Source organism: Vombatus ursinus, unplaced genomic scaffold, assembly GCF_900497805.2.
Source record: "Vombatus ursinus unplaced genomic scaffold, bare-nosed wombat genome assembly UNPS02014798.1, whole genome shotgun sequence".
Classification (NCBI taxonomy): Eukaryota; Metazoa; Chordata; class Mammalia; order Diprotodontia; family Vombatidae; genus Vombatus; species Vombatus ursinus.
In genome coordinates, this window is record NW_020954576.1 from 50,468,647 (window position 1) to 50,492,657 (window position 24,011).

General features: G+C 45.2%; 1 protein-coding gene across 7 annotated transcripts in view; it reads right to left on the reverse strand.

Moving 5' to 3' along the window:
• Nucleotides 1-2,743: 2,743 nt before the first annotated feature.
• The window catches only part of ATP2B4 (ATPase plasma membrane Ca2+ transporting 4), a 110,497-nt gene continuing 89,229 nt past the window's right edge, over nt 2,744-24,011 (reverse strand). For 3 of the 7 annotated variants that reach the window (XM_027871638.1, XM_027871637.1, XM_027871639.1), the window contains exons 16-21: nt 22,574-22,765; nt 21,846-22,059; nt 21,484-21,695; nt 19,338-19,445; nt 16,313-16,495; nt 2,744-7,575 (exon numbers count right to left, since the gene is read on the reverse strand). In XM_027871638.1, the coding sequence (XP_027727439.1) occupies nt 7,255-7,575; nt 16,313-16,495; nt 19,338-19,445; nt 21,484-21,695; nt 21,846-22,059; nt 22,574-22,765 (1,230 nt within the window). In that variant the 3' untranslated portion in view covers nt 2,744-7,254. Of the gene's footprint in view, nt 7,576-11,978; nt 12,399-14,975; nt 15,219-16,312; nt 16,496-19,337; nt 19,446-21,483; nt 21,696-21,845; nt 22,060-22,573; nt 22,766-24,011 lie in introns of those variants that run through there. The other 4 variants (XM_027871643.1, XM_027871642.1, XM_027871640.1 and 1 more) reach the window with 4 other exon arrangements.

Here is a 24,011-nt window from a genome sequence, read left to right on the forward strand (position 1 = left end):
ACCTTTCCTATCCCTCCTTTTCATTAGAATTGATCTCCTTGAAGCTAAAGATGTGTAAGTTTTCAGATTTATTTCATTCTTTGTATTTGAATCTCCAATGCTTAGCACAGTTCCTGATATACAGTAGGCACTGAAAAAATGGTTACTGAGTGATACTTGTATCCCCAGATATAAGATATGTAGTACACAGTAGGCATTTAATAAATGTCTGAATTAAATACGACTTCACTATTGGACCCTATTTGCAGATCTGACCTAGAACTTTATTCCTTACCAACCGGGCTGATTCTAAGAAGCAAGAGCCTTGGAGTAGGATGGTGTTTAAACCAAAGCCCTCACCCTTGATCCGAGAGGAGAGGGACTTAACATAGTCTGTGATTCACCTTGCTGCTCTCCTCTTATCTAGCTTAGCCAATCCCTAAGAGGGGCTTAGAGGACTGAGAGGGTACTTAATGATCACCTTCTTTAATATTACCTCAAATTAGAAAACAAAGCAAAAAAACCCAACCCTAAGCCAGGTGGACTCCATCAGAGTTCCAATGGGCACAAGCCTAGCTGAGTATCTTGAAGCAGAAGTCAGAAAACATAGGAAACGTCCCCCACCCCCATTCCCAGACAATGTTATGAGAAGATACAGGATGGCGGACTCACAGAGAACATACCACAGAGGAGAGAAATGGTATTTAGGGGAAAAGAGAGAGAGTGACAAGGATAATTCCCAAAGAAAGAAGGGACACAGATTTCTGAAACACCCAGAGATCAGGGACTCACAGGCGTGGCTCTCCATGTTGCCACATGTGGCCTTGAGGCCGCAGGCTCCCCACCCCCCGATTCAGGCCCTTCGACTTCTCAGAGAAAAAAGATGGAGAGGACCCCACCCCTCTCCAGATATATAGCACCTCTATAATAATTCTTCCCTCTCAGCTTGAGAAATGAGGGATGGAGACAGTCTCAGAGAAGAAACAGAACATTGGGTCAAGCCAAGAGCAAGACCCAAAAGAATTTCATTGGTCAGTCCAAAGCCTTTCCCTTCTACAAACTTGGCGGACAACCTAACTGCCATGACTCAGAAAACGTTTGTTTTCTGGCTCACGCCTGACACAACTGGACATCAAAGACTCCACAGAAAGAGATGGTGACATTTTTATTTATAACAGGATTAAAACATGTTTTACACAAAAAGGACATGGTATCCTTCACTCTTGCAGTAAAACAGGGGACAAGCTTTGACTCCTGGCCAGGGTCCTTACCCAGGCTGGCTTTCCTACTTAACTAACTAAATTCCCAAAGGACAAGCTGGTTCCTGCAGGACTGAAGGTTGAAAGCACTTTGCTTTTTAGGGACCTTTTACCATACTGGCTGAAGAAATATTCATCCAAAGATCCTGGTTTAGCTTTGCATTTTGATATCTCAGAAATAGATGTGGGACTGGGTGGAGTCTCTGCCCTAGCAGCAGGGCTTACTAAAAGAGGCTAGGAGATGAAAGAGAAGGGTGTGTATACAGGGACACATTAGCACCAGGTCAGAGAACCAGAGAACGCGTCAAAATTGCAAAGAACCGCAAGAGAAAGAGATGAGATTTAATAGGGAGAAAAAGCAGTGGCTCAAAGCCCGTCTGTTGTTTTAAGCTGTAGCTCACAATCTTCAGAAGTGGAGTCTGGAGAATCCTCATTACTTACCGCCCAGCTGGGGAGCAGCACTTTTCAAGTCCCCCTGAAGCCCCTTGGATTTGGAGGCAGAGATATGAGATTTGGGTAGAGGAGTGGCCAGAGCAACCAAAGTTTTTACCTGCTTCCTCTAAGGTGCTGTGGAGTAGCTAAAGGCCTTACCATTGTCTTAGGCAGGGCTGATGGTCTATAAAATCGAGTTATTTCGAACAGAGCACCCTAAAGAGAGGAGTGGGGCCAGGAAGCCTGGACAAGTCTGCCTCTTCTAAAACTGGTTCCTTCTTAACAGCCAGGATCTAGGTTTAGGATTTCCAGATGTGTTATCTGGATCAGTACCAAGACTTACATTGCTCTTCAAAATCATCCCCTTGCCGAGAGGGCCTATTGGGAGATGTGAACTTCTCTTTAAGTTACAGTCAAAAAAAAAAAAAATTAAGGCAGTGAGAGAAGGAACAGAAGAGAAGGGGAAAGCTGGGGAGCTTCCCTGCTTGAAGAGAATAGTTACTCTCACATGAAGATGGGCTGCCTAAGAAAGTCTGGGGAACAGAAATAAAATCCCAGTAAATGGAGCAATGAACAAAACCTGAACAATACTGGGCTATGGTTTGAAAAGTTGCAGGGGGCATAGCAGGGAGGGAAGGGAAAAGTGATGTGGAAATCCTTGAAACCAGCAGTAGTCAAGTGTCCTTGAAACTCCAAAATAAAAAGAATCTAAGAAAATGTATGTGCTTGCTTGGTAAGCCTGGTTTGTCCCTACTCCCTCCAAATCCATCCACTTTAAGCAACCCCCAGGGGCAGTCCCCAGTCCCTCCCCCCACCCCCTTCCCCCAGGCCTAATTGAGGGAGAGCCACACATCAGAAGCTGCTGAGCTTTGGTAGCAATGTAGGAAAATTAAGTTGTTTGAGCTATCAGTGTTAAAAATCAAGAGAGGAAAGGATGTCTAGGTTGGGGACATGTAGATTTGGAGCTACTCATTTGCTGGGAAGGAGTCATTCCAAAGGCTGTGGCAATGTGCCTAGCTCCGCTTCAGGAGATGACCAGGGACGTTGGTGGAGACACATTGAGGACATAACAGTTACAAGTGGGCATGGGGTTTTTATTCTCAGTGTACAGCGGCATTTGTTTCTGCTCAATAGCAAAAAGCATTATTGGTTCCCCCAAAAATAAAATAAAATTATCTCTTCTTATTTAAATGTCTCCTCTCTTTCAGTCTTCTCATCTCAGTAAACTGACAAGTTTAAGTTTCAATGTTTCCAGAAGTGTTGACAGTTCATTCCATTTTTTTCCCCAAGAACCATATAAATACATGCAAAACATTGTACATAGAGCTTAAATAATATCAGAATGCAGGTACAGACTGGGTGCACTGTTAAGCAGAACTGCAGAATATGGCCACACACACCAGGGTACATACTGCTTTGAAACCACCATTTACTTTTTATGTCATGCATACCACAAATACTTAGTCTCTTGTTTTGTTTTGTTTTGTTTTTTTTGCTTTTTATACAAAAATACCAGTGCTTGCTATGAGTTACTGGGGAAAAAAAAGAAACTCAGAACTCCTATTTGCATGCTGCTTGCAAAAGAAAGACCTAAGAGTTAGATTCATTGGCAAACACACATATATATGTCATATATATAAAATACCTATATGCATATATATGTATAGATATGGAAAATGTTTATCAAGGCCCATTTAGTCATGGGAGGGTGACCTGAGCTCATCTTCATACATCTTCCTCTTAGGAAACTTCACCTAGGAAGAGGAGATGGTGTGGTAGGGCTGACAAAGGGCAAAATTAAGACAGGGATGGTAGTGAGCTAAATAAAGGGATTTGGTCTATTAAAAGGGAAAGAAGCTTGGAATGATTGAAGGATAAGGTTTACAGGTAACCCCCTCTTGCTACAGTGAGATGTCCCATAAGACGTAGGGGGTGGGCGTGGGACCAAGGATATTTGGGAATGGCACCACTGACTGGTAGGAAACAGGACTCATGCAGGAGGTCTCATGGTACATGTGAGCTCCACATGCCAAGGCCTTTTCTAGGTTTTAGTGGTTTGAAATTCTACTGTACAAACTTTCCCTTCTTCGACTTGGGTCGGGGGGGATAGAGGGAAAGAAACTGAAAAAAGTTGAAGTTAAAAGGAGTCCACCGAGCTCCCCCAAGAGGTTCTGAGATGAATCTCCAATTCTTAAATGAGGAAGAGGGTCATAGAGGACAGGGGAGAGTCCTGTCTAGACAGTTCCCCGAGACGGACAACCATGACTAGAACCAGTTTTTGTTTTTCCTGTTTGGGGTAGATATTTCCTTCCTTGTTGAGCACAAAACCTTTCTGGGGGAAAACATTCATATTCTCATGTTAAAAACCCTCTCTACATGCTATGTATTAATGTTAAAACCCAGATATACAAACAGTGAAAAGACTACAGAAGTTGTAAACTCTAAAAGAGATCACCCTCGCAGACTAGAAGAGATGTAAATGTCTTTGGTACCAATCTGCCAATTACTTCCAAGAAAACAAAAGCCAATAAGGGGCCCCTGACTTCTGAAAACTCTGTGAGAAGAGCTGACAATCCAATTGATTACATGGGGGTAGGAGTCCATCTCCCATCTGGCACAGGGCTTCTTGCTGAATGTTTTCCCTTTCCATTAGCAGACTAATCCCCCTCCTTATGCTTCATGACCTATCTAGAGAGAAATCGAAAATGGAAACCTCACTCTTCCCCATCCCTTTCCACCCTACTCTACCCATTTCAAGTCTAAAGCACCATTTTACTTTTTGGGGGGGAAGGGAGGGAGGGAATTTTCTTGAATAACTTAAGCCACATTGACCTGTTGCCAGTTGTATCACTGAAACTAAACAGAAAACAATTTTACATAAAAAAGTATGCACACAAATGTTTAAACTTACTCAACCAGCCATATCAATATAATTTATATAAAAAACATCTCTAGAACCCAACTAATTTTTTTTTCTTTTTTCTTAAGTACAAAGATGGCTGTTTGGAGAAAGGAAGTAGTTAATTGGCCTTTAGAACCCATCAAAGGTATACTAAGTCACCTGTCCCATCAAACAGCTGGTTTACATGAGCCCTTCAGCTGGGCCACATGACAGCTCTTTATTTTTAATCCTTTTAAACAAAATACATATGGCTGACTCAAAAATATCAGTTTCTGATCTAAAGAAAACTATATATATATTTGTATATTTATATATTCTCTCTTTTACTATGGAAACTAGAACACAAAAAAAACTTTGCCTTTAGAAAGCAGACAAGGCCCTCAAGGGTAACCTGTCAGGCACCTAGAAAATCTTTAGGGAATGAATATGGTAAAGTAGCCTCCAGAGTTGTTTTTAAACATATCTGAGGTAATAAAGATTTGACACAACTAAATCAGTATCTCCCAATGTGTTTTTAATACATATGTATATACATACATATACATGTATATATGTATACATACATACACACATATATTCGAGATCCTAACACCACCTTGGGTGAACTGAGCTGTTTTCCACCTTTATTTAATATAGGAAAAATGATTACTGAAGCATATAACCTCTAAAAACCAAACCAAAATTCCTTTTATTTCCTAGGTTGATGGATTATGTAGTGTTGGGGGATGTAGCCGTGAGTAAGCAATGTTTTATTTCCTTATGTCTCCCAAGTTATAAGCTCAAGTGAAAACTGGCAGAGAGGTACTCTGGGAGGAAGGGCGAGAGCAGGAGGATCCTCCTCACAATTAGAAAAGCATTTGGTGATTTGGCAGTTTATTAGAGCTTTGAGGTCCCCCCCACCTTTTCCCATCCCTCTTTCTTGGTGGCGCTTCCATCATCCACTGGAGACGGAAAGTGGCGAATAGGAGTGATAGGCCAGACCCACGCTCAGAAAAGCATCAGTCAACGTCAGCAGGAACAAAAATGGAGCTCCCAGAAAGCGCAGCTCCATTTCATCCTTGTTAAGAAACACTTAAAAAAAAAATCTCTCATCAAAGTCTCTAACTCCCGAGTGCCAAGCTGAAAGGCTTTGGGCAGTGGTGGGGTGACGGTAGTGGTGGGGGAAGGCACAGGGCTTTACTGGGTAGCAGCGGTTAGAGCTCATTGCTGGAAAGGTCACGGGAGTGGGGTGGGGTGTGTGGAGAACCAAGGGTGAGAGGGTGAGCTCCTCTTGCTGCCTTAATTAGCCAAATACTACTGGAGCACCTAGTTGATTATAGGTAGTTTTAAAGCTAAGTTCTGGGGTGTGCTGGAGACTCCTCAGGGGGCACAGGACTGCAAGGAAACAGACTTAGTAAATCACAGGGGAGTCAAAGCTGGTAATTAGGCAGTTAGGCCCTGATCTTCTAAACACTGTGAATCAAGGCCTGCCCAGGCTCTGACTTGAACAACCTTCCTCATCCTCTCCTGAGAGTTCCTTAAACACTGATGTCCTTACCCATCCTGACACCCTGAGATAGCAGAGCCTTGGCAGACTGCTTTGCAAGTACCAAGGGTCATGCTAGACAGAAAACCCAATCTGATTCTCTCTACTCTAATGGCTTATCTTGCCCAAGATCTGCTAGTTTCTGGGCCCTCGTATGTGTCCAGCTGGAGCAAAGTCAGATCCAGCACTACCTACCACTCAAAGCATGACCCTCTCCAAAGTCAAGGCCTTTTTCTCTGACATTTAAAAACTGGCCTCTCCCCTTTCTGACCACATGGCAGTTTCGAGAAGAAGGCACATTACACCAACAGGGCAAACACATACACACAACACACCCAAATTGCTTGTTACTTTACTGTTCAAATGGAATCCTTTCAGGACCCAAACTGGTTCCACAAACCAGAACTGAAGTCTCCCTTGGCTCCAGAGGCAGAAGGGAGTTCAGTTAAACCGAGGCAAACTAACCTGTGACCCGGTCACTCAATTCACTCAGCATTTTCCTTACTCTCTTATTATCACTGAGAGAAGAGGTAGGGAAGAGGGGAGGAAAGGCATAAAAAGAACTCAGAAGAGATAGGTAAGGAAGGCCTGAAAGAGCTAAGGAGCTTAAGTAGAAATTTTCAAAATGGAAGACTTATTTAAAAGCAATCATTGTCTATAGGCTGATTCTGCAAATCCCATTCTCCCCTCCCTTCCCACCCCAATCCTATATATTTCCTTTTAGATATTTTTTTCTCCCTCTGTATCCTTGTTTAGCTAACAGCTCACACTGCCTCATAGGAGCCAAGAGGTTTTCCTGTGTTCTATGCCTACATACAGGAAATCATTTTGGGGGGCTGACAAGGGCTGTTGCCTTTCTTTAAAAAATGCTAATAAAAACCACTATTGATTTACAGAGCCCAACATGAGGAGACCCCAGCACTGCTTGCATCAGCTATGAAGCCCCTGACCCCAAACACCAATTCAGAGTTCAATTGGGTGTCCCTGAATGTGTCTGCTCTTGCCTCTAATGGTTGGGTGAGAATCCACACCTGGTGCACACACAGGAGCAGTTGACATGACAATAAAAAACTCCATTATCACATGGATATCACATGAAAGGGGCAGATAAGGGAGGAAATGAAAGAAATCAGGGATGGAAGCTAGAGTTCTAAGGGTCAAACTGATGTCTCCAGGCTGTGTAAGGTGCTGTCTGAGTTGGATATTGTGATATGCACTGGGCTAGAGTCCAAAGCATTGTAGTTTTCATTGCTGGATAGAAAAGATGGGGGTTCTTTGCTCCCAGTAGCCTTGGGGAATCTGTCTGTCCCAGGCTCTTTGCTATCTTCATCCTCGCTGCCATCTAGGAGTGGCATTCTTGGCTCATCTTCTTCCAGGGTGAACTCGGGATGAGTCATGAAGTTATGGATAGAGCTTCGGGTTTCGGGTTTCTCAAGGCCTTCAAAGAGGGAGCTACGGAATGCTTTCACGACTTTGATCTATACCAGGAAAGAAGGAAGGAAGGAAGGAGGAAAAAACATGGAAGTGAGATAAACCTGTAGAGGAATTGGATTCTTGAAGGGAGAAACAAAATGAAAAACATAAAACACCACTGAGCAAAAACTAAAAATAAATATACAATAAGGACATCATGGAACACAAGAAATAAATATCACATGGTTCAAAATTCAATAATGGTGGTGGAGTGGGGTAAAGAGTGATGGCAACCCAACTATGACATTTCAAAAGCTTCATAAAAAAGTAGAAACCCACCACAAACGTGACATTCCCAAACAAACCACTCAGATCGAAACATAATTAAAAAAAAGCATTAATTTTTTAATGTACATGGGAAGGAAGTAGAAATCAAATAACAGAGAAATGATTTAGATATGTGGATTGGTGCTGTAGGCAAACATCTGGTGGAGGGAGAATAGGAAACATCCCTCTGTGTTTTGAATCAGACACATCTCTATTTAGAGCCTGCAAAGAACCGACCCACAGATCTGTGTATACACATTTCGGGGTGACAACAGTGAACTCCACATACCATGCAGCAAGGACAAGCCAGACAAACCAGGCTTGGTGGCTCTCAGTGGCATGCAGGCAATGAGAACTCTGGCAGCTCAGGGTTTGGGCAAATTGTGCACACGCATCCACATACATCCATGCGCTAGTCTGGCCCTGCCCCACCTCTCCCCCTCCCCAAGAAGTGGGGCTCTACTGTCCAAAGGAAGATCTAGCTTAGCGCAGCCCAGAGAGGAGGGGGCTGAGATGTGGGACACAAGCAACTAAGAAACTGGTCCTCAGGAAGAGCTGCTGCCTGTAGGAAGAAGGGAGGGAAAAGAAAGTGACACCATGGAGGGAGGAAAGAACCAGAGAGAGAGGTGGAGGAGGAGAAGAAAGGAGAAAGAGGAGGAGGAAGAAGAGGAGAGGAGAGGAGAGGAAGAAGAAGAGGAAGAGAAAGGAGTAAGGAGGAGAAAGAAGAGGAGGAAGAAGAGGAGGAGGAAGAAAAGGGGGAAGAGGAAGAAAAGGGGGAAGAGAAAGGAGCAAGAGGAAGAAGAAGAAGGCTCTTAGAGTGGGTGTGAGCTCCTGGCTAGGTCCAGCCCTGGCCTGAGGGAGAGAGGGAAGGAGGGAGGGATGGGAAGAAGAGAGCTGATGTGGGCAGCCTTGCCCACAGCAGAGGACCCTGGTGACCTCTCCCACCCGGAGCCAGCTCTTGGATCTTCTTTTGAGATAGCAGGCCCCAGAGCAGCAATCAAGGAGAGGGGGGAGCAAGTCCTACCCCCTTCCCTTCATGAGTATCATGGGGCAGGGGGACCCTGGCCCTGCTTGCTTGCCAGCCCTCTCCCCTCACCTTCTGTTCCTGCTTTCATGGCCATCTGGGAGAATGGTGGAGCACACTGGGAGAACTTGGGGTGGGGTGGGGTGGGGTGGGCAGGGCAGGGTTGGAGAATCTCCAAAACCTGCCACAGAGGCTGGGTCTGGGCTGGAACTGAGGCTCTGTTCTCCTGGCCCGCTGCATGGGCTGCTTGGGGCTGCCTCCCCATTCTTCATCACACAAGTAGCCACCTGGCATGGCTGAAGCCACCTCTACTGTCAGGCCCACTCACTGGATACTGCAGAAGAATGTGAGCTAAAGCTTTTACTGGTCTTACCCCAAGGGGCAGGTAATTCCGGGGGTTGGGGACAAAGAAGCACAGATGTAGAGGAAACTTTATTCTCTCCTGCCACCCTAGGCAAAGCTGAGGTCCTCAAGAGAAGGCAACAGAAAGTGATTTGGGAGACTAGATGACGTCCAGTTGGGTAAATCAATCTGTTAATAGGTTATCTGTCTCTGCTCTTCTCTGCATGTATACATCTGCCCTCAAACAGAAACTGGCAAGAGGTGACATCACCTGTTCTGCCTGGCCTCAGCAGATAGGGCAGAAGTTAATGACCAAGGTTTCCCCTCCCCTTCCCCAAACAACCTTGTCCATAGCTCTGAAAGCTAAGAGGCTCCTTACCATACAATAAAATCAACTTAACTACTTGGCCCAGGAGAGTCAAAGAAACACACAAAGTAAAGGCTGAGGGGGAGGTCCCTGCCATCTCAACCTCCCCAGCCCCACCCATTGAACCTCTAAATGAATGGTTCTATTCCCTTTGCCTCAGACCTGAGAGTTCAAGGTAGGTTATAAGCTCCCTCTTTTCCTACCTTCATGACCTGGCATTTCCTGGTCCTTGAGAGGTTCCTGGGGTGGATTACTTGTACCAAAGCTTATAGAGTAAGGCCTGATGGGTTAGATAGGACCCAACCCAAAGGCTTCCTTCTCTGCTGCTGACATACATGGGTCAAGTGCAAGCTTCAGCACCCTGTAGGAGATATGGATGTAACCCCTCTGTGCTCCAGAGAGCTCTACACTCCCAAAGGAGTCAGGAGAAGTGTAAGATGCATTTACTTATGTGCCACATGTCCAGCAGCCTCTGTGTAATGGATGACAAGAGATGGAGAGTGAGGAGGATAGAATGTCTAAAATAGGAAAGGAATTTCTTTGGGAGAATAAGAAGCAATCACTCAGCCAGACTGCAGGTCTCCTGAAATCCAGGGGGATACCAACCACCTGCAAGGGAAACTTGGGTAAGGAGTAGACCCATGAAGAAAGTTAGTAAGTGCTCGGTGGGGGAGGCCCATCCCAGAACTCATCCTATATCTGAGTATGACCCTTACAACAACCACACATACAAGGACTGCCAAACACAACGCAAACCATCCCCAAGCATTGCTACCCTCCCACCACCTAACGCATGGTGCCCCTGTGTGTGAGCAGCATGTGTGTGTGTGTATGTGTGTGTGTGGAGGGGGGGGTGCAAGACACAGCCAGTGAAGCAGATGCTGTGGCAGCTGTAGGCACTTTCCACCTAACCAGTCTTCCCTCCCTCCCTTCCCCTTCACAGCCCATACCCATGGGAGTTAAAGAGAAATAGGGTTTGCTTCTCTTGCCCCAATCCCATCTTCTTTAGACTATCGATCCCTTGGGGAGGAGAAGGGGAACAGGCTGAATATGGGAAGTCTTTTTCCATAAGCCCCAACTAGAATAGGCCTCTGCTGACCAGCAAGTGAGCAAGGCCTTGTTATAGCTCATTATGAAGGGAAGAATATCATTCCCCAAATCTGATGGACTACTCTTCCAGAGGCATGGGAAATAGATGGCCACCACTATTTCCTCAGCTGCTGTTCTGTTGCTTTGTTTCCTTCTAGAAATTGAAATGGGATGGCAAAGAGTGATGAGGAAGAGAAAAGATTAAAGTCTCCTTCATCTTCCCTAGTTCCATGGAGGGAGGCCTTGGAAGTCTTCCCAAATGAGGCTGGGGGAAATTGAAGCTTCACAAATTGAGGCTTCCGTGAAGGGTAGCACTACTTTAAAAAAGAGAAGGGTAACTAAAATCCAAGTCATCAGAACCCAAGGTGAGAGCTGTTGGACAAACTTAGCTAGTACCAACCCACCTCTTCTATTTCCCTTGATTGATTCTTAGATCCCCAGGTCTACCCCTCCCATTGGATCCTATAAGGTCTCTGTCCAAACTGTAGTCAGCTAGAAGTTAACTTCAGACCTTCTCTCCAAGAGGCAGAGAGGAAGGACAGAGACCTAGGAGGGGGAGAGTCATTCCAGGGAGATAGTAGAGGAGAGTATAGGAGAGAGGGAAGGTTTGGCATTCTTTGGATGCTCCCCCATCTTAGTGGGCCACGTAGAAATGAAGAACACACGGGGCAGCTCCTGCTGGTTCCCCAAAAAGAAATCCAGACAAGCCAGTTATCTGTGCTGAGAATGGTAGTGATGGACAAAGCAGGAAAAAAGCACAGTTAACTCACAGAGGAAACTCACCAATAATGTAGAGGCCCTAAGACAATCAATGCCCCTATCCCACTCTATCCGGCAGAATATAAGTTGCTTGATATTCCTACTAGGATTGAGCCTAATTAGGCTTCAGAAAAGTAAATTAGAAATGGCAAGGTGGGTCCACAATACAATTTGGCATCACTCATTGTTTTCCCATGTCAGCTACAGCTTGTAAACTGATATTTCCACCTCAGGAGACAGTGGTGGTGAGAGGACTCGTTTCTTACTGATGGCCAAACTCAGTTACATTACCAGTTTAGCAACAAATAAAAGAACTTCAGGAGCTGTCTTTGTGCCCTGCCCCCTTCCTCAAACTTCTCAAAACACTTTTCCCAGTGGACACAATAAAGTAAGGTCCCCAGTTGTCTTAATCTTGGGCCTACTTCTTAGAGTAAGAATCATCATACTGTTCCTGTCAAGAAGAGTGGGGGGTGGGGTGGAGGGAGGTGGGGAGGGAAAAGGAAGAAAAACCCAAGAAAAACAAGGAATAAGCAATGTAGAATAACAACCAGAAGATAGGATTATTATTATTATGGTTTTTATTTTGTAATGGTAAAGAAGCAATGATTTTTTAAAAGTAAAAAATAAATTCAAACAGTCTGGTTGGTTTGGGGGTGGGTCGGATTTTTTTTCCTTCCCTCTCTCAAGCCAAAAGATCAAGGGAAAAACCAAAAGGAAGAGAAAACTGAAGTTGGTTAAAGTGGATCCTACCCGCTCTCGTGTGGTCATTTTAGCAAATCATGCATTATAATAGACTGTAACTCACTGCCCATAGAAGAAGATGCAGGAACAGAAGTGTTGGGAGTAGAATTGTCTGGAGAAAGATTTACAAGAGTTGGGGTACAAACAGGTTTTATATCTTGCAGACTCGTGGTGTTCTGTCTCCTCAGGGCTCTGTGATAAGAGCCGACTGCCATCTGGAATGTGTTAACTACCTCGATCTGCAAAGAATCAGAGAGTGAAATAGCTTTGCTCCACAGTCAGAGACTAGGGAGAGGGAGAAGGAGAAGGAGGGCCCCAGGAGTTGGAGGGGTCAGGAAGGGAACAAGGGAGAAAAAAGAGAGGGAAGCAGGAGACAGAAAGTGAGGGCCCCCCCCAACACAGAACTGTCACGAAGAAGAGAAGGGAAAACTCATTGGGGATTATTCAAAATCTGGTTTTCCATGAAGTCCAAAAACCAAACTAAAGTTCCATCTTCCCCTCTCTTTAAGTTGAGATAAGGACACAGCAGACTTCCTTTGCTTACTTGTCTCCCCGAGCACAAAGAATTACCCCGAAAGAAGAACTGGAAGGTGGGGAGCAGAGAAAGCCTGTATAGAATGGTGACATAGATCTCAGTGACCCAAATGCTCAAAATTAAGGCACAGCTTCAGAGACAGGGATAAGTTCAGCTGAATTCTGATGCTTGGGATAGCCAAACAAAAACAAAACAATGCTTATTTTCACAGATCTGCCAGAGAGGGATCCATGAAACTGGGGAAAAACGAAAAGGAATTTTATTGCCAATAGGCATACAGGTGGCCCTGGTGGGAAGATCCCTCATCAACAGGTTGATCATAGGAGCATTGACTATGGAGTCATCTCATCCCCCAATTTTACAGATGGGGAAACTGAGGGCCACAAAGGTACAGAAGGCTAAGATACAAAACCAGTGCAGAATGTGACATTATTCTGCCTTTCAATTGTTGGACTCATTTCCTAGCACCGTGGTTTCTTCTCCCAATCAGACTTTTTTGGGACTGAATTTGAAGGGAGGCACAAATAGTTCCAGCTTAGAAACAAGAGCCAGACCATTCTACAGAGGTGGCCACAGCCAGGCCAGTGCTGCAAGGATCCTCATGGCTGGCAGGTGCTGGGAATACATTGAAAGTTAAACTGAGAAAGGGAAAGGAGAGGAGGTGGTAGAGGTGGTGGTGGTGAACACCTGCTACTCTGGCCCTATGGAAGGAGGATATTTGATTTCCAAATTGCTTTGCCCCTTAGAGGCAGAGGGCATTAATTAACACCATCAGTTCTTCTGCCCTTCTGGCACCCCATATTGTCAGCCCAGTGACAGGCAGGACTCATTCCCCTCCTATTTGATCCCATCAACCCTCCCCCCCTCCAAACCATCCTGCTGTTGGGTACAGGTAAAGACCAAAAACCAGAGTTGTGGGAAAGTACCACCCTCCAACCCCCAAAATGTGTACACAAGTCCATATACTACACCAGGCTTATACTCTGTAGAACAGTCTTGAAAGCAGGCATGTCACTTCCTTCCCCAAATCTATCGAAGGACTAGAAGAGGGTCAGGTTTCCTTCATTTTATTCCCCATGACACTTTCCCAGGGGATGGGGAAGTTGGGAAAGCAAAGGGGCTGACTGTTTTTGGGTCAATTAGTCATTCTTATTCAGTAGGTTGTTTGAGAAGACTTAGAATGCTCCAAATAGGTTTCTGAATTCAGGACATAGTATGGGTTGAAACATCATCCTTTCCACTACCCTACCCAGCTTATGCATCTTCTCTTGCATCACATCAGGGACCTGATTCTCCATTGGCTCTGAATGGGTTAGGGAAAGCACAGATGGTCCTTCCCTACCACAAGGGAGTAGGGTGTCCAGGGACTGCTCCACATAGCTAATCCCCTCTGTGACAGCATGTCCAGACTAGGATGATCACCAGGCATCACTCCCTGTTGCTCACATCGGGTAGAGGCTCAAAGTCTCCCAATGCAGCTGGAGCCTGGCTGCCTCCCCTACTCTCAAATATTCTCCTCTGAGGCTCTGTCCCTCAGTGCTCAAGTGTTCCAGTCCTCCAGTGATTCTAGCTACTTGATAATCATAGGAAAGGAAGGGGAGGGAGGGGTGACTTAGCATCAGAGAATGTGGGAATCCAGACTAAAATCAGGGTCATTTTAGTAACTACCCCCCTTCCCCAATGGGGGCCCTTATATTCCTTAACCAAATGTTCCAGCCAGGATAGGGATGAGTGGCATATTAGCAGGCTGAGAGTAGGAGCCACTGACAATGCCCTGATGAAGTTGGAAAAGGTGATTGTATTGTAATTCTGAGAAACCTTTAGCTATTAGGAACAAAGGTAGACTCTGCTCACAAAGCTCAGTACACGTTGGAATAATCTATTTCTGTCATGATGAATTTGCTGTGATGTCCAAAAAGCTACAGAATCAGTGAGCCAGACAGCCTCTGAGTTGGAAAACAAGAAGAAGGGGAGATGTCCAGGGATTTTGGCCTGACTCTCTCTCTGTCTCTATATATATATAAGGTTAAGTGATTTGTCCAAAGTCAAACAGCCTGCATACACTAGAAGAAGGAATAGAGAACCCAGAGCTTCCTGACTCTGAGATCAGCTTTTGAGGCTACATGTGACTTTGTGTATATACATATATATGTGTATATATATATATATGTGTATATATATATATATACACACACATACACACACACATATACACATGTATATTTATATAGATTTATATTCCCTTAATACACACACACACACACATACACACACATACACACATGTATATTTATATAGATTTATATTCCCTTATCACCCTTCAAAGGATGCCAGGATAACCAGAGTCAGATGGGAGGTCACACCAAATATAAAAATGTATATATTGTGGCTTGGAGGGAAGGAGGGTGGAGGATAAGTGTAGAGAGGAAAACCTAGACACCCTAGGCTCCAAGAGCAGGGTTGGTAGGAGCCGAGAGATGCTGCAACAACAGAATCCGGCTAGGAGAAGAGGAGGCAGGAGACCCTGGAGGAAAAGCAAAAACCTAGGTTATTTTGAAAAGTGCAGAGCCAGAGGAAAGTATTGACCACCTCAGGGGAGGGGCACCCCAAAAACCTCGGCACCAGGGTTTTGGCTCTGGAGTTTCTGAAGACGCAAGGAAGGGAAAGGATTCGGGGTCTCATAAAACCCAGCTGTGTTACCAACCTGGAGACCAGGTCTTTGCTCATGGGGACAGTGGTCTTTTGAAGGCATAGTTCAACATACCAATATCACCAAGTTGGTGTTCTATGGGTAAGGCAGACTGGGGCATTTCTAAACCATAAGACTAATTGAAAGGTTGTTTAACTCCTTAGGTCTCATGAGCTGATTTGGAAAATGGTATGAATAGGGTCATGTGGGTGCCCTTCATGGGCATTGCCAATTCCTAGAACTGGCTGAATGAAGATAGGGAAATCACTAGGTAACTACTAGATGAGGTCCCTGCCAGGCTGAGGGAAGGAGCTGAGGTTGTAATAAGGGCGGGGAGATGAATAGAGGGCCAAAGGAAGCTGGCGTCTCCTCTTCCTGGTAGCAAGGTTTGCTCCTGCAAAAGAAACTTGGTCATGAAGAGACAGCTCTTTACTCCCCTGCACCCAACACATCTCTCACTACAGCATTAAAGTTAGTAAGGCAAAGACAGGGGATGGGGGATGGGGCTGGGCTCTGGCCAAGCATTCCCCTGCCTGTCCTTTTCCTCACCCTACTGTCATGGCAGGGAAAAGAGCAGCAGTGGCTTAGAAAAGGAGACTTGGCAAGCATCTGACAGGGATCCTGTCATCAAGGAGACACTATTTGAGTTCTCTCCTGGAGGGGGATTGAACACTGCCCATCCTAGGACTACCCTGCTAATCAAAAAATCTAGCAATACTTGAGTGTCCCAATCCTGGGCCACCTTATATCCTAGATACTCAGTCCTGAGCACAGGGATGGAGGGCTTGCTTGCTAGCCTTTTCATTAGGTGTGTGGATAGGGGTGAGGGCATTTCAGCTTAAATACTACTACTTTCCTTCACTATCATCCTTGGTCTGGAAAGAATTTCTTCCAGGTCATCGATGAAGGGTAAGTTCCCAACATTGTACCTGAGTCTGGATGCGATTCAGGCCCCGGAACCAGAGAATCTGGCCACGGCGCAGCTCCATTTCTCCATGGTCAATTTCCTCTAGTCCCTCAGCCAGGTTTTTCTCGGTGATTTCTTCTTTAGTGGTGGCATGCCCAGCCTCCTTCAAGAAAGTCAGTCTTGAAGTAGGCACTGTGTTGATTAGCTGTAGGGATGGGGACAAGGAGAGAGGTGAAATCTCTTAAGGTAGGCAAAAGCTCAGGTTACAGATAAATCTGAGAGTTGGACATGAGTGGGCAGGGAAACAAAGCATAAGGTTTAGTTGTCTATCATTTTATGTAAGTAGGTTCAGATATGTTCCTGGAGTTCCATTGCCAAGAAAGGAGACTTTTCATTGCCTTGATGACAGATCAAAATTCCCTCTCTTATGTAGCTCCTGAGGCTGATGCTGCACAGAGATGCTCCTGGAATAAGGTATCTTGTAGAAAAAAATATTTATTGCTACAATTCATTACTCATTAGCTTCCTGTGGAAAGGTAAATAAATGTTCTCTCATTTTGCTCTTTAAGCTTATAAAACCATCTATCTGTACTAACATTCAAATTAGCGGTTGGTACAAAGATACAAACCTGTATTTATCTAATTGGCTTCATTCTAAACTTAAGTCTCATATGGATCTGGCTATAAAATTTATTAAATGCTTCCCTCTAAAGTACTTCTGAACTCCTTTCCTGGGCCCATCTGTGACATCAATGATTCCTGGGGTCCCTCTTCAGTCTTCTTTCCCAAAGCTTGCTCTAGTGGGTGGGCTTATTGTTTCTCTGCCAACCTCAACTTAATCATTCCTTTTCTGCTACCTGCCGCAGCTAGTTTCCAAGGCCCCACTCCAAACCCCTTTCCAATGACAGTATCAGTCTTGGATTCAAACCTAGAATTTAGGAAAATCACTCTGACTGACAGCTATGTGGAGGTGAGGAGGCCACGATAATGATCCAGGCAAGAGATGATGAGAGCCTGAACTAGGTGATGAGTGGAGAGAAGGATATGAATACAAGAGATTCTGGGAAGATAGAAGAGACGATAATTGGCAATTGATTGGATGAGAAGTGAGGGAGAGTGGAGGTCAAGGCTGATTTTGAGGTTGTGGATCTGGGTGACTGAAAACAGGGAAGGGAATGGAAAACGAGAGAGTTTTCTGTTTTGAACACAGTGAATTCGAGGAGCCTTTGGGATCTCCAGGTAGCTGGTGCTGCTATCCTGAGCTCAGACTCACCTGCATAGAGATGATAGTGCAGATAGTGGCAATCTCAAAATACAGAACTGAGTCAGTGATTGGCTAGTGAATGTGCTTCAGGCAAACTGAATAGAGAAATGGGTCAGGGGTTCAGGGTTGAGGGCATGACTTTCATGGCCCAGAACAAGGGACCTCCAGGAAAGTGGGGAAGGAGGCAACTGCTAAGTCGGTGGAAAAAAGTCTACAGTCTAGGGGAAGAATCTTCGGTACCAAGTAGAGAAACACCTCCCTCAGCTAGCAGCTAGCAAGGACCCTAAGGATAAAGGTAGAAGTATAGTTTGGCTCAAACCGGAGGTCATGATCCAGGAGTCCATAACTGGAAAGAAGACAGACGTGGGGAAGGGGCCAAGAATCTCATCATACTTAACAGCTGGGCCAACCTGACTGTATCTTGGCCTAAAGTATGATGGGTTTGGTCACAGGATCTAGAGATGAAAGGATCCATAGAGATCATCTAGATCAATCCCTTCATTTTACAGATGAGGTGACGTAAGGTCATGCTGGACCTAAGCAGAAGAGTGAGGACTTCTCCCGTCTTCCCTGCCCCGCTCCAGTCAGTACCAGTACTGTGTAGAAGAATTAGTTCTGGGAGGAGCAGCTCGGTGGCACAGTGTATAGAGCACCAGCCCTAGAGTCAGGAGGACCTGAGTTCAAATCTGACCTCAGACACATAACATTTACTAGCTGGGTGACCCTGGGCAAGTCACTTAACCCCATTGCCTAGCCAAAATAAAACAAACAAACCAAAAAAAAAAAGAATTAGTGCTGGGAAGAATAGATTGCTAGCTTCGAGGGCCTCAAGATTTCATGATCTTGATACTCTTCAAAACATAGGGGTGCACACCCTGTTATTACCTTTTGGCACCCCCATCCGAAAGGACTTTCTGCTTCCTTACCTCACTTCTAATTTCCTTCGCTCCAGCCCCACATACCTCACTCCTTCTCTGGCCTGGCTCCTCCTACCTTCTAAGAGAACAAAGAGGTTTTAACCAGTACCTGAGGGCCCTGTCTCCATTTCCTCATTCATGTATGTGCATTCTAACAAAGGACCTTCTGTAGTCTTTCTATTGTAATATATGGACTTGGAGAATCACAGGTCTAAAACTAGGATGAACCTCAGAAGACACGTAGTCTAACTCCCTCATTTTACACCTGGGGAAACTGGATCTAGGCATGTGACCTGCCCAAGGTCACACGGGTAGTGTCAGAGGTGAGATGTGAAATCAGGTCTTCCGATTCCAGATTCAGCGTTCTTTACACTGAACCACTGGGTTTTATTTTAGATAAATACAAAAAAGAGTATAGAAACAGTGTAGAGGAGGTTGGGTAATTTCTTTCTTTTTCTCTTCTCTCTCCTCTCTTTTCTCTCCTCCTCCTCCCCTCCCTACCTACACACACACACACACACACATACACACACACATACACACACGCGTATTCTTCAAAAGTAGTTGTATTATGAGAATATAATAAAATTACTCTTTCCTTCAAAGGTTCTAGGGGAGGCCAAGGCATGGCAATGGTAAACTTAGAATCCCAGGTAAATCTAATGGAACTAGAGAGAGATGATGGGGGTCATCCAAATGTGATCTTGAGGACGGTGACCACATTTCTTAGCACTCGTCACTATCCCTGGTACACAGAAAGTGCTTAATAAACCCCTTAATACTCGGTGATTGCATCCGAGATAAGCGTGCATCCATGTCTCTGTCTGTGTGTGTGAGTGTGTGTGTGTGTGTGTCAAGTGACTCACCTGGCCCCAAACCAGCTCTCCAATCCCAATGAAAAGACACCAAAGCCACTGGCTCAAGGAAAGGTGTGTGCAGTTAAAGGGTGTGCCCCCGACTTCCACTATCAGGATCTGTGAGAAAAAGGAGGCACGGTCGGAGCAGAGATGAGTGGCGGAATAGTGGCAGCTGTTGCTCACATAGGACCTCCAGTTTACAAAGAGCTTCCCTCACGACAACTTTGTAAGGGAGGTCATGAAAGTATTTTTCATCATTTTAGAGATGATGAAGCTGAGCCTTGAGAGAGGGGAAGTGATCTGCTTATGATCCATAGCTAACAAGCGACACAGCCAGGACTCTAAAAGACTGAGAAATGAAATCAACTAGTCCAATGCCTTCCTTTTACAGATGAGTAAACTGAGGCTCAGAGAGTGGCTTGCCTAACTAAGGTCCCAAAGGCAGAGTTTGAGCATAGTTCTTTTGACCTAAAGTCAGCCCTATCAATCAGTAAAAAAGTGCATGGGCTTAGCAGCTCTGCTGCTTACTGCCTGTGTGACCTTAGGCAAGTCACTTACCATTCTGGGTTTTATAGGATTAACAGGATCATAGCTGGAGAACTGGCCACTGAGTCCTTATGCCCTTAGGTGAACAAAGATTTTGGCCCAGGGCTACCTGATTCCAAATTCAGCACAGTTCTCACTGAGTAATTGTCACACACTGTTTTTTCAGTCCAAAAATTGGTTTATAACCTTCATCGCATAATCGTCACTTGGTATAATTCTGTTCTTCATGCCACTTAAAAGGTAAACAGAGCAGCTACACATTCACCAGTGGCATATCAATATGTATTTATCTCTTGCGTTGCGAGCCAAGAGCCTAGAATTCTCAGTGCATGTGCATTGTCGGTATTCAATTGTAACATATATTCATGAGTACGCCATGCATCCTAACCTTGCATCAAAGACAGCTTAGTAATAAGTGATTTTTAAGTAATACCGGCACAATTAAAAAAAAAGTTTCACATCATGATCGTACTCCACTTTCTTGCAAAAAAATTTGGCATAAAATCTGGGATGATTATGTGGAGAAATATTGTATATTCTACCTACTAAACCACCGTGTCTCTGCTTCAGTTTCCTTATCTGTAAAATAAACGGGCTGGACGAGGTGACCTTTAAGGTTCCTTTAACTTATAATCCTCTTAATTTATGATCCTATAAGCCCCAGTTGTTATAGTCAACACGTCTGGCTTCTTCTCAGGTCTACCAAAACACATCAGCCAAACACCCTATAACAAGTACACAGAGACCTGTTTCAAGCGGCCGGAAGAAAGGAGAGAGAAAGAAAAGAGGAGAGCAGTGAGACAAGTGGACATCCAGAAGAAGGAGAGCTTTGCTTTTTGGGAATTTCAGATTTAATGGAGGAAAGGCAGGACACATATACACCATACACCTGTATACACTCATGTGCATACTTACACTCACGACACAGAGGAATGAGGGCAGATCTAGCAGCAGACACAGAGTTATCGACATGGTCATTATAGAGATGCCAGAGTCAATAAAATGACTTCACCTGGCTTTGAGTACTCTGCAAAGATTTCCTGTGAGAAATCATACTCCCCCACCCCCCAGCCCTCCCCAACCAGTTTAACACCATGGACATAATGACAATCAGGACCCTAGAAATCCACGTCACTCACACGGGCAAAATGGAGAGGGAAGAAACCTGCCTTTCTATTCCCAGAGTGAACACTGTTAAAGGCAGGATCTCAGAGAAAGGTGTTAGCCAAGGCAGGCACAGCCCTCTTACCTATCATACCAACTCTTTCCTTAGGGACTAAGTTCCTCCCCTAAATTAGCATGATGACAATGGCAGGAGCTTCATGTTACTTGTTAAATCTCATTGCATTGTTGCATTCTGTACTTACTTCTAAGATAATTTTCCATTTCCACAATGATGGATCAACAGAGATATCTAGGAAATCCACAAGGTTTTTAACCCAAGCCCCAGTCCCATTCACTGATCACATCCTGTATTAGGTTCAGAGATGATATGGAGCCCCACATGAAGGATATCTAAATTCCCAGCTTCAGCCCCACACCACCCTGGGTGGTCTGTTGCCCTTCCTGCTCTCTCCCTGGGACCCTGCCCATCCAAACTTTGTCTTACCTGGGCGACAAATGTGCCCACCAGCACAGAACAGAAGATGGGGTTACGGTATATGCCTGCAAAGACATTCCTCTCACCATGGATTTTTCGGGCATTGATTTCATTGAAGAGCTGCATTAGCACGAAGGTATTGAATACAATGGTATAGTGCTGGGAGGGTGGGGCGTTTAAGGGGGCTTTCCTCCCGCTGTCAATGTCAAAGAACTTTTCACCTAAGTAGGGGAGACAGGACAAGGTTGGGAGGGGGGTTAAGGGAAACCATGAGGACAAAGGACCCCAGTTCTCAAGAAACAAAATGCCATGCCCGCTCCCCAAAAGTCTTGTTCTCTGGGGCTCCTTTCTTCACCCTTGCCCTGGCTCACCAACAAAGAGAAGGGTAAAGACGACGCTCAGCTGGAAGATGGCGTGTCCCAGGATATTTTTCATCATAGTCCTGGAGATCAGTGGCTTATCTCGGCCATAGGGTTGTCTCAACAGCAATGACTCTGTGGGTGGTTCAGTAGCCAGGGCCAGGGAGGCAAAAGTATCCATGATCAGGTTCACCCACAACATCTGCACAGCTTTCAGTGGGGAATCCTAGCGGGAAGAAGAGGATTTTTTCTTTTCAGTTTTTTTTTCCCCACAAACCCTTCCCATTCTTTAGCTCCATTCCTCCTTCTGTCCCTACTCTCTTAAACAGAAGAAGCACCCAATTTCTGGCAGTAGGAGACCTGGAACCAAGCTCTAGTCCCAACACTTCCCAGCCAGTGAGCATGGACAAGGCATTTGTAACTTTGCTGAATCTCCATGTGCCTTCTATGTGTAAGATGACTGCCTTCATCATGTGCTTTCACTGCATTGGTATGAGCAAAGTGCTTTGTAAGCCATAAAGTGTTCAATCGTAGTAACTCAGGTTTATAATTACTGGAGCTCTTCACAAAGACCCCCAAAGGACAGCAGAGGTCACAGTGCAGGTCAGTGGCCAGGAACGGCCTGGGCTTCTCATCTGCCTTAACAGCATGGCGGTCTCCTTTATCCTTCCTAACTGACGTACTTCCCGTTTCCCAGTCAACTTGTGACCCATCCCCCAGAATGGGCTCCCTCACTGCACCTGAATGAAACAGGCCCCAGCGAAGGCCACAATCACAGCCACCACATTGACAGTAAGCTGGAACTGCAGAAACTTGGAAATGCTGTCGTAGACGTTTCGACCCCACATCACCGCCTTGACAATGCTGGTAAAGTTGTCATCTGTTAGAATGATGTCTGACGCCTCCTTTGCCACATCTGTACCTGCAATGCCCTGTTGGGGAGAGGAGAGATAGAAGGAAAAGCAGGCAGTGAGGGACTGGAAAAGGACAACCTACCACAGGGCAATCAGGACCCTTGTCAGACCAGGAGTCAGGAGAGCTGGCTACTACTCAACTGTGCGGCTTTAGGTAAGTCATCTTAACTCCAGGTCCTACTTTCCTCGTATGTAAAATGTTGGTTTTGGACTAGATAATCCTTAATTTCCTTCCAAACTCTAACATTCCATAATTTTATGAATCTCTAGATTTATAATCCTGTGGATCTGAGGCAACGTGACAACAGTACAGAGAACCCTAGATTTGAAGGACCTGGAGGTCAAATCCCAACAGATCCTTACGAGCTGTGTGACTTTGTCACTTCATCTCTCTGGGCCTCAGTTTCCTCATCTGCAAAATTAGGGGGTTGGACTTTATGACCTCTACATTCCTTTTCCACCCTGAACCCGTCTGACCTCTAAGAGGCTACGGAACCAGGCACTGACACCAGAGGGCGCTCCTGGCACACATACGAGTAACTGAGCTGGGAGAAGGAGGACAGGGTCTCTTCATAAAGCTGATGAGTTCTCTCGTTGTGGTAGACGTGAGCTAATAGATTAGCGAGCATTTGTTAATCGCCCAGGACTGGGGATCCAAGTACGAGGAATGAAATGATCCCTACTCAAGAGGAGCTTCCATTCTAATGGAAGAAGGGAAAGAAGTGCTGTTGTCTATCTTCCGAAGGGGAAGATGAAGGCTTGAAGAACGGATAAAATCATTAAGAATTCTACCCAATACAAGTGTGTGATAGGTGCTGGGGATACAAAAATGAAATGGAAGCTTTCCCCCTCAAGTTCACATTCTACAGAGCGTAGGGAACAATGGGGACAAAAGGGGGATTCAGAAAACCTTAGGAAAAGGGAGAGAGAACACTCAGCTGGGGGTGAAGGAGGGCCAGCGAAGAGGAGGGGAGAACCAAGGCATGTTTTAATAAAGCCCAGATAATGGAACCTTTGGCTGAGCCTTAGAAGGGAGTGCATTCCAAGGAGAGGGAAAAGCCTGTGTCCTTGCAGAGTCAGGCAACAGTAGGTCAGACATAAAGTAACGGGAAATAAGCACAGAAGGCTTATTTCCCACCGTGCAGACCCTTAAATGCACGGTGCTAATACAGGGAATTTGTGTTTTATTCTCTAAGCAATTGGGAGCCACTGAACATTTTTGAGCAGGGGAGTGACATCATCAGACTCATGCCTCTAGAAGATA